Source organism: Pleuronectes platessa, chromosome 6 (assembly GCF_947347685.1).
Source record: "Pleuronectes platessa chromosome 6, fPlePla1.1, whole genome shotgun sequence".
In the NCBI taxonomy this organism is placed as follows: domain Eukaryota; kingdom Metazoa; phylum Chordata; class Actinopteri; order Pleuronectiformes; family Pleuronectidae; genus Pleuronectes; species Pleuronectes platessa.
In genome coordinates, this window is record NC_070631.1 from 18,673,334 (window position 1) to 18,688,077 (window position 14,744).

General features: G+C 43.1%; 1 protein-coding gene across 1 annotated transcript in view; it reads right to left on the reverse strand.

The window, feature by feature from the left end:
- Positions 1–1,779: 1,779 nt before the first annotated feature.
- The window catches only part of celsr3 (cadherin, EGF LAG seven-pass G-type receptor 3), a 98,383-nt gene continuing 85,418 nt past the window's right edge, over positions 1,780–14,744 (reverse strand). Inside the window, exons 27-37 of the mRNA XM_053425164.1 lie at positions 10,765–10,939; positions 9,849–9,961; positions 9,412–9,491; positions 8,585–8,711; positions 8,227–8,347; positions 6,894–6,990; positions 6,144–6,235; positions 5,672–5,845; positions 4,243–4,437; positions 2,276–3,329; positions 1,780–1,807 (exon numbers count right to left, since the gene is read on the reverse strand). Of these exons, the coding sequence (XP_053281139.1) occupies positions 1,780–1,807; positions 2,276–3,329; positions 4,243–4,437; positions 5,672–5,845; positions 6,144–6,235; positions 6,894–6,990; positions 8,227–8,347; positions 8,585–8,711; positions 9,412–9,491; positions 9,849–9,961; positions 10,765–10,939 (2,256 nt within the window). The remainder of the gene's footprint in view (positions 1,808–2,275; positions 3,330–4,242; positions 4,438–5,671; positions 5,846–6,143; positions 6,236–6,893; positions 6,991–8,226; positions 8,348–8,584; positions 8,712–9,411; positions 9,492–9,848; positions 9,962–10,764; positions 10,940–14,744) is intronic.

Below are 14,744 nucleotides of genomic sequence, written 5' to 3' on the forward strand. Positions count from 1 at the left end.
TCCATGCTCGCTCCAACAGCTGCAGCAGCTGCAGGTGGAGAGACCTGCATCTCAAAACCACTTAAGAGGCTTTTAGCTCTGACATAACTGACATCTCCTCTCCTCCCCTCTCCTTTCCTCTCTCCTCTCCTCTATCCTCTCCTCTCCTCACTGCAAACCGTGCCGAGCTGCAGGAGCTGTCAGATCATGAAACCAGATCTTTGTGCATCGCCCTAAAAAACGAGAACAAATCTGTATCAATGTGTTCTGCAGGGGATCTCTTCATTGACGACATCTCACGTTGGAGGAGATCAGAATTAGCATTAGCTCTAATTCTACAGAAATAAAGCCTGTGCCTATATTCTGAGAAATGTGTCAAATATATAAGGTCTCCAAACACATGAGCACACTGCGATTCATAATATCTTCCCTCTGAACTGCTCTCCTCCACTTGGACTTTAGACATGTTTCAATGGTACAATTAATAAGAAATAAAAAAGGAAATCAAGATTAAAACCAAACTGTGAATTACATCCATAACGTTCACACCCTGCACAGTTTCAGCTTCATCACAGAAAACTTGCGATGGTTGATGTTTTATAGTGATAGTAAGCAGTTGTCCCTTTGGCTTGGATTTGCAAAGAACCTCTGTTTCGAGAAGCTTCTATAAATAAGTCTCCTGGATGCTGCAGGAGAGATCTGACGGGGCCTGCGGCGTCTCCTGAGGCAGGCTGAGTCGCGATGCATCCAAATGCAAAGATACCTTAAATGGTTGGTTACGTGATACAGCCTCATGCAGAGAGGCGGAGAGATATCTACCTTCACCCGCCAGGTCCCCAGAACACCAGAGATATGTTGTTGTGATATCAGTCGACTGATATGGTCTGCTTCAGACAGCACCAGGCACAGACACGCACAGACAGATGAAGAGGTCACATTCATATACAGTGGATCACAAAACAGCACAACCTTGTGAAAGAGCGGACACGTTGACACCTTTACAACTCTGAACCTTCACGTGTTGTTTTACCTTCTTCTGCCCATTTCATTCCATCAAATCTATTCTTGTATTATAATCCCTTCCTCTATTTACAATCCCTTTTCACTACTTGATATTTTCCCTTCAACCACATTTTGTGGTTTAGATAATCTCATCAGATACTATTGCCGGGCCCCAGGCGCTGTACACAAAGTTGACGTGTTTGAGGAAAGGTTTCTGAGGAAATGTGTTTTCGGGGGGGAATTTGGGGGGTTTCTGCTTCTTTTTTTTTTCTTCAAGGGGGAAATCGCTCCCTCAGCCACAAACAAGACTGCACTCGCACTGACCTCAATCACAACCTCACATGGACACAATCATTTAAAAAAAAGAAAACATCACAAGAGATTTTGTCTTCATCTCCAATGAAAAAGATACAAAATGTATAAAAAATGTTATTTACAGTCTTTTCTTTTTTTCCCTTTAGACCGATCTTGTCTGGAATAGGCTGAAGTTTGTGTTTGAGATCTGAGGAATTTGTGTTGGACAGTTTCAGGTAGTACAGGTGGTTGACTCATCGTCCAAAGAAACGTCAGAGATTACTGTAGGCAGAATGACTCGAAAACCATTGTCCAATCTGCCTACAACGTCCTCTTATCCTCTCTGTCTTTCTATCCATCTCTGTCTCCTCTGTCTTTTATCTTCTTTCCCGTCCTCCGATGTCTCAATGAACCCCAGGTGTTCAGGACCATCCATGACCTTTGAACTTGTCCCTGGTGAGCCGAGCTCAGTCGCATATGCATAAAGGGTTATGGAGGCTGTCATCAAGACTGTCCTTCACTTCTGTTGGCTCTGAGGTGGAGAGAAGGAAAATGACTCGTTAAGTTCATACAGAGACTCTTCTACTGACTGTAAATCCACTTCCACACAATGAGGACAGAGAAAATATCACAGCAAACTGGAAATGAGCTCCTAAAGGCATAGGGACAACGGGAGAGGAGGGAGATGGTGCTGGAAAATAGAACAAAACAGACAAGGGATCTGATGATAAAGAAGCATGAGCAGGGAGTGGAACTAAGGGGGCTGAGGTAAGTTAAGATGAAAAGACAGAAACAGAAAGAGAGAAGAGGTAAATAGTTGGATAGTGGAAATGATGCTGCGGAAGAGGAAATCTAAACATATAGGAAAAGGGAGCATACATAGGAAACTACATTTTAAAAGGGTGTTTACAGAAGATCAAAATTCAGTTGCAGACAGATGTAAAATAAGGGGGACGGATGGAGGGTGAGTCGATGTTGATTTATTTCAATACACACTTACTCAGAGTCTGGGGAGACTTCAGATATGCTGTGGGAGGTGGCAGACTGGGGAGGAGAGGGGGAGTGTCCGTGGGCAGAGCCATTGGGTCCGGGGTTAAGGGCCGCGGGGGACGGAGGGAGGACGGTGGAACCGAAGGACGCCAGGATGGAGGACAGAATATCCAGGTGTTCACTCGACTGCGGTCGACTCAGAGGAGTGATATTTGAACTCGCAACCTGGGGGACAGTCTGACCTTGATACCTACATGGAGGGGCTGAGTCCAGTCGTCCCCTGGCATGGGGGAGCTGCTCATGTGGGGGCTCCTCGGAGATCGGGGGAGGGGGGGAGTTAGAGGGAGGCTGGTCGGGGTGTGAGGGCTGACGGGGAGGCAGAGTGCGAAGCCACTCCCGACACGGCTGAGCTGAGGCTCCCACTCCGTTGGTGTCCAGCTCCTCCCTCGACCTACTGCTCATCGCCGACCCCGCCAGGTGCTCCCGAGATGAGGCCTGCCGCCGGGTCAGCGTGTTCAGCTGCGACCTCGACCCGCTGAGGTATCCCTCCATTCCAGCTCCCCCGTTTCCACTCAAGTCCTCCCTCGAGGCGTGGACGCTGCCTCCGTGGTGGTTGTCCAGTCTGTCCCTGGATCCTGACAAATTTTCCCTGGATGATGAGACTCTCTGGTGATCGAGCCCCAAGCCCCCTAATGCTGGTCCCTGCCCCAGTCCCAGCTCCCTCCTCCTGGGTAAGAGATCCAGGTTGTCTCTGGAGCCCCTGGAGTCCAGTCGGTCCCTCGACCCCCCAACCGTCTGCCTACCGAGTGGGTCCCTGGACAGCTGCCTCCGGGCAAGTGAGTCCAGGTGCTCCCTGGAGGAGTAGCGAGAGGCTGGCTGGGACAGAGAGCCCGTCCCTCCTCCGGCACCAGCTGTGGCAGAGTACATGCGACCATAGGAGGCAGCAGGAACACCTCGATGGCCCAGAGTAGAGGTTCTGTACCAGTTGAGCTCACTGGGGACTCGGCCCATTGTTGACAGACCCTGGAGTGTTGGGGGACCGCCCATACGATTCTTCAGGATGCCTGGAAGAAGACAATATGAACATGAGAAAAAAAGAAAAGAGCACAAGTGGAATAAAATGAGCAAGAATTTTGAATTCATAAAAAAGTTATGCTATTCTATAACCATCACGGATGAAGAGGAGTAGGAGACAGAAGTGTTTTGGACTAATTAATGACAGTTTTGTGCCTCCCCAGATTCACTGTTTATATTTGATGAATCATAATACCATCTGAGTAATCTGGACAATCCTGAGGGAGACTTGAAAATGAAGTTTTACTTTTAAGATACATTCAGTATCGTAAGTGAGGTTTCCTGCTGACAGCTCCTTTTTCTGTGTGAGTGTGTGCGAGTGTTTGTGTACATGGGTTGTATGTTTTTGTTTAGTATTACGTTTCCTAGAACGTCCGCCATTTCAGCTTCCAGGGTACTTGTGTGATCACCTGTCCTTCTTTCTCACTCCCTCTGTGCGTGTCTTTGCATGTGTGGTGCACCTTTGTGTGCACACGCCAGTTCTAAATGTGTTCTGAGCATACTGACTGCACAGTATATATAAAAGTGTCACTCACGGTTTTAGGGCCTGTGTTGTATAAGTTATGTTTTATGCAGACAGGCCACTCTGCGGATTCCAGAAATAGAGAGCTATGTGGGGGATACACGCACTCCTGCACGGTTAGCACACGTATGTTGAGAGTGAGTCATGACATGCTGACCATCTTATTATATTCTGACTTTGACTTCAGACACACATGCTCTGTTTTGCACACCCCAGTAAGTGGGTGCCAGGTCAAATAGAGGGCGATCAGAAACAGTTAAAACCTATTTCACCTATGACTGATTTAAGAAGGATAAACTACAGATTAGAATAATATTAAAAGTAATTTCAAATTCAGTTTGCTCTGAGTATTTTTTTTAATGACTTTGAGTTTTTCTAACCCTTGCGGTGCCTGTGTGGCTGCGTGAGGCCGTTCTCATCCCCACTGGTCAGTGCTCCATCAAGCTGGTTGTTGTTGGCAGCATCCTTGCTGTAATCTGCTCCCAGGGGGCGCTCTGAGCCCCACTTTTGCAGCGTGTGCGTATCACACTCTTCCAAAGCTGGCCAATAGGACAGAAGGTCATTTCCATCCAGATCTGTCCAACACACACGCACACAAAACCACTTTCTGGTTACTGGAAGTTAAAAGGAGGAAATCTGTTCCCACACCAGGTACAACTATCGACCAATGACTTCTGATAAAAAGCTCATTAAGTCGAGGTAATGACATTATAAGCCGACATAGTGGGAACTCACTATTACTGCTATCATAGCTGAAAATAATTTATCTCTCAATATGTTCTCTTGCCTGATTCATCTTTTTAATTTGACATTAACTATTCTGCAACATATTTGAGCATCTCAACGAATACAAAACAGATCTGTGTATCAAATACTGTAGTAGGTGTCAGCAGACAAATATCACATACTGTGTGTGCTGTGCTGTATGTGTTGAGCATGTACAAAGTGATTTAAGAAAAAGGAGCTGATGAGGAGAGGTGTTTAGTCCAACAGATGAATGAAAAACGTTTTATCATAGATTTTTCAGTGAGGTGAATAGATGGGCAAATATATTAAGGCTGTTACTTCGATTCCTTCTGTTATCAATTAATCTGTCAGAAATGCTTTCATATACTTTGATCAATAACAAGCCCAATGGCCTCTTGAATAAAACCAAACTTCCCTCTATTAGTTTAAAATGCAGACATGATCACTTGCTCAGTTGATGGCTCAACAGAATTGAGGAGAGCATTTCATGCTTTGTCTCAACGAACAGGAAACTGGGACCCTTCAGTCAGAAGCCTGTTCTGTTCTGACACTTCACTTCACTACTGACCATCTGAATCCTGTCCTTCCCCATTTTGACAACATCAGTCCACATTTCCCTCTAAATAGAGGTCATGTCATCCTGATGGCTTGATTAGCTGAGAATTGATTACTTATATGGATTTATAGATTTCCATGTCTGGTCTTTTCTCACAGTGAAACCTTTCACAGACCCTGTGTACACATGACATTTAATATTACACACTTCAAGGTGCATTAAATATATATTATGAATGACGTCTTTTCATTTTTGATAGAAGAACAACAGGTATTGATAAATAACTACTTGCACTGGCATTTCCGCTTAATATATGTGTACACTGTTATTGTGCCCACACATGCTTCTTCATATTTGAGATTTAAGATTGGACTTCTTCCTATAACAGGAGACTCCTGCTGTCTGGCAGGTACATGCGTGTTCTTATCAACTGCACTCATCAGGTGCCTATTACTGACTTAAAAAAAACGTCAATCATCGCAATATCTAAGAAATTGCCAATCTACCTTTGGTGCCGTTGTGGGTGGGCTCGGTCAGCAGGCGCTCACTGTGATTAGAACGTTTGAATCGCCGCTGGATGCGTCCACGGAGCCGGACGTTGTCCTCGCTCTCAGAGGAAGGGATGGAGAGACTGCGCTCCTCCTCCATGGAGAGGTCAGAGTCTGAGTCTGAGTCCTCACCTGGAAGCAGGGAGGGAGAAGAAGAACAGAGAGAGAAGAAGACATGTGAAATGAGAGACGGAGACAAAGAATTGTATAAGGAAAAGATAAGGATGATAAATTGCTCATGTCAGCGATAGCAATAGATTAAAAGAAAGAAGCAGAGGTGCTTGTCACAAGTGTGCTTTTGTGTCCTATATTAGGGGTCTGAGTGCGTGTGTTTGTGTGTGTGTGTGTGTGTGTGTGTGTATGTGTGTGTGTGTGTGTGTGTGTGAGAGAGTGTGCGTGTGCTTGTGCGTGTGTGTGTGTGAGTGCTGACCTCCGTCTCTGTGGAACATGGCTACATCCAGGTCTGTCGCTCCGGTGTGGACGATGTTTTGTTCCAGAGTCTGACGAGCTAAAAGATTTTCTCTAAGGGGAAAAGACGAGAGCGGTGAGTGAACTCATGAACTCAACTACATGTGTATACATACTCACTCATACAGTAAGTCTTATGTGTAATAATACAGGCTGAAACAAATAAAAAAAAAAGAGCAGCCACACATAAAATATCTACAACATGCGCCCACAAAACACACTCACACACACACACACACACACACACACACACACACACACACACACACACACACACACACACACACACACATACAGAGCCACTGAGCCATATCAGCCCATCTTAGAGTATATTAGTGTTGCTCTACATACACTAAAGCACATTGTTCCATTCAATCTTCTTCATCTTTACCCCACTGACCCACAAAATACATGACATGATTTGTATTTGCAAGAGAGTTTCCTCCCTGAAGCATTCTCATCTCAAATAAGAGCCACACAGAGACAATGAAACCTGACATCAATTTGAGTTTTGATCCATAATTCACTCACATATAAATTTGCCATTTTGATGCCGTTGGTATTAACCCATTCACTCTTGAACTACTATGATGAAGCGTATTTTTAATCTTCTCTTCCTGCCACAATGTGGAGGTTTTTCCACTCAAAAAGTTTTGATGGCTTCCTGTGTCTGTTTGAAGATTGTTGTATTTCTGTGAGTTATATACTGTACCTGGCGGAGCTGACAGAGGAGATGGTGGAGGTGCCCAGGGTGATGCGATGCAGTCCGCTCTGCTCCAACAGAGATGCATTGTGATATGGATTCTGAGACAGGGACACATGGATTATTTATAGGAGGTAAAACCATTTTAAGGGTCTATTGTTCGGAGCTGTTATATGTAGATAATAAAATTGTCTTTTATTTAACATCACAAACCGCTTGGTTCAAAGAGTCAAAATCCCAATTATATCATGGGCAAACCTTCATCATTTATTTCTACATGAAGGACATCTTGATGATACTGGGGTTTTCTATGTATTTAGTATTTATATAAAATTACTGGGTGATAATAATAAGTAATAGTTTGTGTTGGCATTTTAAAACTACAGCCCCCATTATATTTTAGTGTAATGCTGAAAGCTGATGAAAAAAAACAGATGGAGGCATGACCCAAGCTTTCTCTGCTGTATTAGGCCACTTTATAAATAAGAAATGATACAGTATGAGTCAGATACCCAGATACAAAATGACGCTAATAGATGGTCATGGCTTGCGAGTGACTGTGTGTGTGTTGATGTGGTACAGTCATTTGTCCCACTTGGGAAAGTTCTCTAATGGGTAGGAAGAGCATTGGAGGGAAATGGTGTTAAAAGAGTAAAAACGAACACGCACTCACACACATCTCTATGCACGCGAACATCTTACACACACACACGCACACACACGCACGCACGCACGCACACACACACACACACACACACACACACATCTAGGCTACAGATAGAGAAGATAGAAGAAGGAAAGAAACCAGGGCAGGGTTACACACACACACACACACACACACTCTCTCTGAGCAGGCACTGCACTTTGCTGTGGTTGCGCGTGGTTAAGGAGCAGACAGGGCTCCACTGGTCGGTATTCTGTTTTAACTGGGTCAGCAGAAAACCCTGAAGGCAGAAGGAGAGGAGAGAGGGAGGACGGGGAAGATGGATGGACGGAAGGAGGAATTGGGGGCAGAAGGACTTTTGTGCTGTCTAATAATGGACAGTGAGAATGTGCCTCCAGAAAAGAGTATACTGTAGAAAAGATGCTAACTGCCTTTGGGATCCTGTAGTGAGTTGATTTAAAGCTTCGTCAGGCTCTTAACCCTCAAGGATGTATCGTGTAATAGGACAATTTCATTATTATATCATAACTCATGCAAATAATGAGAATTAATAATTTGAATTATTTTGTGTGGTATTTTTACAAACTTGCTGAAAGGTAGTTCAGGTTAAGATACAAAACCAGCTGGGAGCTTTTTGGGGTTCAGAGGAGACGAGCTCCAGCGTGTGCGTGGGACTCACTGTGTTCTGAGGAGCTCTGGGTGGATCTTCTCCAGGACTCTTCTTACCAAGAACGGCGACACTCCAGGCCTCCTGCACCTCTGAGTTAAACACTGTGAACACCAGCATCACCGACAGACCCTGGGAGAAGTGGAAGGACAGAGAGAGATGGTTTTAAGGTTTTAATCTACATGATCCTTCCACTACTAAGTCCTGCACTTCCCAATCATAATACAATTACACGTATAAAGCGAGTAATATCAACAAAATTAGGTGAAAGTAGTAATAAAAAATATTGCTTGAATTACTGCTTTTTTCTAACTGTGAAATCGTATACATTAGTTCTTCCCTGACTACAGATATACACTGGGCTCATACCTGCACTAGGCAGAGGACATCAAATATGTAGTAGAAGGCAAGGATGCTGTTGTTCACAGCCATGAGACCACACAGCCAGGTGGCGGTGGCTACCAGCAGCAGAAGGATGGCATTACGGATAGTCGCACTGGATCCAGAGATAGAGAGACAGGGGAAACAAAGAGGGCAGGGGGGGAGAGCAAGGTTAAATTTGGATTTACCGGGATGATGTAACACACTTCCTGTGAGCTGTGCTGGATGACTGCAGAAAGCAACAGAAAGTCAGAACGAGCAGGAACAAGAGCCCTCAGATAAAAACTAAAGGATGAATGCTGAGACAGAAATGTGGCAGTGAGGAAAAGAGAGACAAACACCAAATAGCTGAAAGTCCCGACCCGTGAAAATCAGGTTTGGCTAACATGTGGGCAGTCAACACCCTGAATCATAACCTGCACCTTAACAGTGCAGTAAATAAATGCCACTCTGAAAGAAATGTACAGGTTTGTGATGTCACAAACTGGAGAAACCAATCCAATCAACTTGTGGGTGGGGCTCAGCAGCTGAAAAAAGGCTCATAACCTAAATGTGAGCTTTTAATATATCTTTGTCACAAAGGAAGGAAGGTGTAGAGATTTTTGGGCCATCCTTTTTTGTCTGACAAATCTTTATCTTTATTTGAGGAATAAAGATAAAGATTTTGATAAAGAGTATGAAAGGTGTAAAAGCAGCTGGAGTGGGACCCTAAGTGAAATTTTTTTTTGCAGTTCTTGCAATTCTAAAGAAAGCATGTGTCCACAGACTATTTCTATCTTTGTATCGTACTCTGACGCCAGTGGCTAAGTACTCACATGACAGGCAGCTTCTTGGTCTCCTTCTGTGATGGGTTGCAAGACATCTTGGCTACAGTCGTGAAAATCCCTCCATTCACCTAGAAAGAGGCAGATCGATAGAGTCAGGCAACTGTTTAAGGCTTGTATGCTAATCCAATAGTGCCACTAGAAACACGAGGCATAAAGATAAACAAGATCAATGTGGACAAAATATACATATGCAAAGATAAATTAAGGTAAATAAACAATACATACGAACAATACTGATAATTTCAACTATGACAACAATGCACTGAAAGTATTCATGAGCATCGTAAAACCTGGCACGCTTATCTAAGAATTGCTGTGATGATGAAAAAAGGACACTTGTTAGCTTGATGTGGGAAGCAATTAAAATTATGGTCCAGTAGTAATCAAGACATGAAGCATATCAAGACAGTCAGGGAGACAGTTACCAGAATGACGATGGCAATAGGTCCAGCGAAGCTCCAGATGAGTTTGTCATAGATGGAGATCCAACAAAAGTCTGGGTTCCCATAACCCTCTGGGTCTAATCCCACTGCCAGGCCTGCAGGAAGGAGACACAGGCATGACACAGATCAGACAAAAGATCTACTCTAGAGATCTACTTGGAGAGACAGCAGTCAGAAAGGGTTTTTACAATATAACAGGCATTATCTGAGTGACAGTGGCGGAAACATGTCAAAGAATGAATGTTAGATATTACACTTTTAATTATTAGTCCTAATTATATGATTAAGTAATATATAGTTGAGCAGACCATTGACCAACTTCCATTAAGGTGCCGGCTGAGGTTGTCAGGAAATGTGTACATGATCATTTCCTTGTATGTCCTTGTTTGAACACTGTCATGGTTGTAACAGTAATTCATTAATATAGAATTCATTGAATTCATTGAATTGCTAAAGTAAGAGAGTCACAACAGACAAACACACCTCTGAGCCTGAGGAAAGAAACATACTGCCAGTGTGTGTGTGTGTGTGTGTGTGTGTGTGTGTGTGTGTGTGTTTGTGTGAAAGACGGGAAGACAGCAGACAGATATTACTTACTGAGTGTGTCAAGGAAGAAATTGCTTGCGTGTGTGTGGATGTGTGTCTGCGCTTTGCTATCGGCATATTAAAATGTCACTGAAACCTGCTTAATACAAGTGTCAATAGGACTCCTTATCTACACAGCCAGACTCACTGGGAATGTGTGTGATGTGTTGGTGCATATACTGTATATACATACATATATATGTTGTTATATATGTTGTCATGGATGAGTAAATGTGGCAAGAAAAATGTCTTGACTGTGAGTATATAATGATGCATAGACACATTTGCATGTGTGTGTGTGTGTGTGTGTTACCTGTGATAATGGCGGGCACGCCCCAGCCGATGGCGTAGTAGAATCTCATGGCTCCATAGTTGATATTGCGCTGCTCAGTCTGCATGCGGTAGATATGAAGGCCCTCTACGAACATCCAGGCAAACGTGGACATGAAGAAGTAATGGAGCAGGATGGCGACGACTGTACACAGAAACTGGTGGGAGAGAGAAATAAACGCATTTAGAAAGGGAAGGAAAATAAAGCAAGGGAAGGAGCAGAACATTTGAGATAGCAAAGGAAAGAGAGATAGAAGGAAAAGGAGTCATAAAAAGATGAAAAAAGCAGGGAGGAAATAAGGAAGGGGAAGGGAGGGAACGGGCAGAGGGAGGCAGCAGGAAAGTGTTAAAGAAAAAATTTGAAATAAGAAGGTGAGAGGAAAATATAACCTGGTCCTTTATATTGATTTTGTGACAGTTGAGAGCAGACATCTCAGCAACAGACCAATACGTCTTTATTACAGCACAGCAGGTGTCAGCAATGAAGGAACAGGCATGTATGATTTAATTAGCAACACCACTAATGAAGGGAGTTTATGCGTGTTACAGTTTATCTCCAGGAAATGCACAAAACAACTGATATGAATTCAAATGAATGTTGTTAATTTGCAGAATTATAGTAAAAACACACAGGAGCCTGTTTAACTATGATTATGGGCATGACATAAAGCAGCATCAGAAGAAGAAAGCACAGAAAGTATGAATAAATGTCGAAATATAGATAAAATAAATGTAAAAAAATAAAATAAATGTAAAAATAAATAAATGGAAATACGTACATAGGTTATTCAAATGCTGAGGTGTGAATTATCAAATGTATTATATTTTGTATTTTTGTATTCAGATTTTTTGGGGGGGAATGCATTTGTTCATTTATCTATTTATATGTGTGTTAGTTTCAGAGTTTGGTAGTTACCATCCTCCATATAAATTTCATCTCAGTGCATGCTTGCATTAATTCTTTGTGTCGTTTGAAATATTGGGGAAACAGTTGTGATACAAATGGAGAACTCTGTCTTTTTTGTCATCGTCGTGATGCTGCTTGAATCCAGAAGACACGTCAAGTCAGTGTTAAGTGATGCCGTAATCTGCTATAACTTGATATTCTGAGGTCAGTCAATTGGTTTGCCCGCACGTCATCAGGAGTGACAATGACAATTACTGTTTTGTCAGGGCAGAGGAAACTCCCAAATAGCTTTTCTCAGTCAAGTTCTGCTGCTTGGTTTCGGCAGCAATGCTGAACTTCCTCATGAATAATGCAGAAAATTTGCATTTAAGCTTTCTGTGAAATTACCCTCAGGCTGCCGTGAAGCCTGTTTGGAGAGGTTTATTCAGACTGCGGCCTTTGGTCTCTTCCCTTTGTTTGGCCTGTTGAGACGATGCCATTCAAACTCAAGTGGATCTGAAGTACAGCACCAATTTGTCTTGTCTGTGTTCGGCTTTTTGGGTTCAAAGCCGAAATGATGATAACAGGCACTGTCTTCTATAACTGTGTTGTTGTTTGTCAGAAGGAAAAACAGAATCCAAACCAACCACAGGGAACAACTTGAAAACACACAAGTTGAAGGCAATAGCTGCTGGCAACTATCAGCCTGTTTTAAAAGCCAGAGTTTGAATACTAAGTACACTGTTACTTCCTGACTACTTACGAGACACAGATGGACGCTTTAAAAGCCAAACCAAAACACCCCAGAGAGACCACAATTAAAACTCTCCCTCTCTACCAGAATCTTCCGATCCATCCACTGTCTATAGTGCTGATGAATTGAGGAGAATCCAACCCCAGCTGACATTGGTTGGGAGGTGGGGCACATCCTGGACAGCTGTGAAATCAGAACGTCTTCATTTATCTCCAAAAGATCTCTTGACATCATCATATGTATCTTCAACGTGCTTTTCCTTTTCTTTTTCTTATATTCAGTTTTGCCTCTGTCCCTTGTTAGAAACGTCATCAACACGTCCACTCACTTGTGGAGAAACTTCTGAAGCACCTCCTTCTGTTTTGTCCCACGGGCTCAATCAGACATTATCCAGAGTTTTAAAGGTTCAGTGTGTAGAATTTTGTGACATCTAGGGGTGAAGTGGCAAGTTGCAGCTGAAAGCCCCTCCCCTCACCCTCCCCTTCCAAACATGAAAGAGAATCTGTGGTAGCCTTTAGTTGTCATAAAAACTGGAAATTGTGCTTAGTTTGTCCAGTCTGGGCTACTGTAAAAAACATTGTTGCCACCGTAGAGAGGACCCATTCCCGATGTAAATATAAAGCATTTAAATATAAAGGGACCATTTTAGGTTAAAGAAAACAACAATTCATAAAATGTAGATTCTAAAACATATTTCATATTCAATTTCTGCCACTAGATCCCTTTCATACGGTGGCCCTGAGAGCCCGCTCCTGGTATTTCATGATGGCCTGATACGATCATGACTTAAAAAATGAACATGACGTTCACTCACGTTCATCGTTACGTTCACGTTAATAATATGAAAACTGATTTCGTTAAGTTCAGCGTTTGCGAAAAATATGCACAACATTGTGCTGTACAGCCACTGCAGAGGGGCTGAAGAGCCGCGTTCGGCTCCAGAGCCGCGGGTGGCCGACCCCTGTGTGGAACCGAATTTGTATGATCTATTGGATGTTTTTGTGTCTCCTGTGGCAGCAGTGTCCGTCACTTTTAGCTGTCCTCTGGAAACACTTCCGTTGTCGTTTCTTCTCTATTTGCAGCGCGTTTCACTATTTGCAGCGCGTTTTTCTATCTGCTGCACGTTTCTGTAATGTGTTGTGTTGTGTTGTGAACTTGATGAAGATGTTTTCTTAATTTGCTTGTGTTTTGTCAACTTGCATGTGTTTTCTTAACTTGCATGTGTTTTCTTAAGTTGCTGTTCATTGAGCTCTCAGGGCCACCGTATTTTCACACACTGGACCTTTAACAAGACGACTGCCTGGAGAAACTTCTGAGAAAGTCTGCAGTTTCTCACCCGGACATTTTTGTTCTCACATACAGCCCCTCTGGAGATCCTTCAGAGTTCAGGACATGTCTGAAAGCAGCTATACAGAGACAAAATGATGCTCACATGGTCCCCAGTCAACCTAACCCCAATACGCTTGTCAAACCATGGGAAATGTTCTTGCTGGGAGGACAGTGCTAACCACTCCAACACTTATCAATTTATCAAAAACTTATTATCTTATCTTGAATAATCTGACGAACAAAACAAGCGTCTTGGGAATCAGTTTGGGTTTTTATAAGTTGCCTGGCTGCCAAACACAATAATAACCTGTTTGTAAATAATAATTATAGAAATGAATCAAATTTAACTTTTCTATTTGCGCATAAGAACACCATGGCAGCATCCCTGAGTCGTTGAAGGCATAATTGTTTCTGGTTGCAGAGCAGTGAGAACAATTGAAATGTAAGATACGTCTCTCAGCCTTCGTTGGGTCTTTGTGAAAAGAGAGAGACACTTCAGTCATTAAACACAACAGTTGAGCGATTTACATCTTTATGTTGCGGGAAAGAAACGTATAAGTCCCAGATTTTTAGGTTAAAAGGAGCTCAGAAGAAATTCCTGACAACCCAGCCAAAGACGATACAGAAATAAGTGCAGCCTTGGCAGTGACAGAGCAGTCACTGAATTTCCCACTCCCTCACACAAACACGTTCACACATGAATACAAACACTTCAAGGTACACACACACACACACACACACACACACACACACACACACACACACACAGACAGATAAGCTAAAGTATGCACAATCACGTGAAAACTCGTGTGCACACCAACACACACGGCCGCTGAGCACACTAACGTGTTCTCCCAAGCATGATGAACACGAATTAGAGAACAAATTGTTCAGCTAGAAGTAACCAGTTGTACTCTAGGAGCCATACAGTCGACTGTGTGGGGGTTCCAGCTTAATTAATTAGATTTCATGCTGGGTGAGAACATATTTGCAC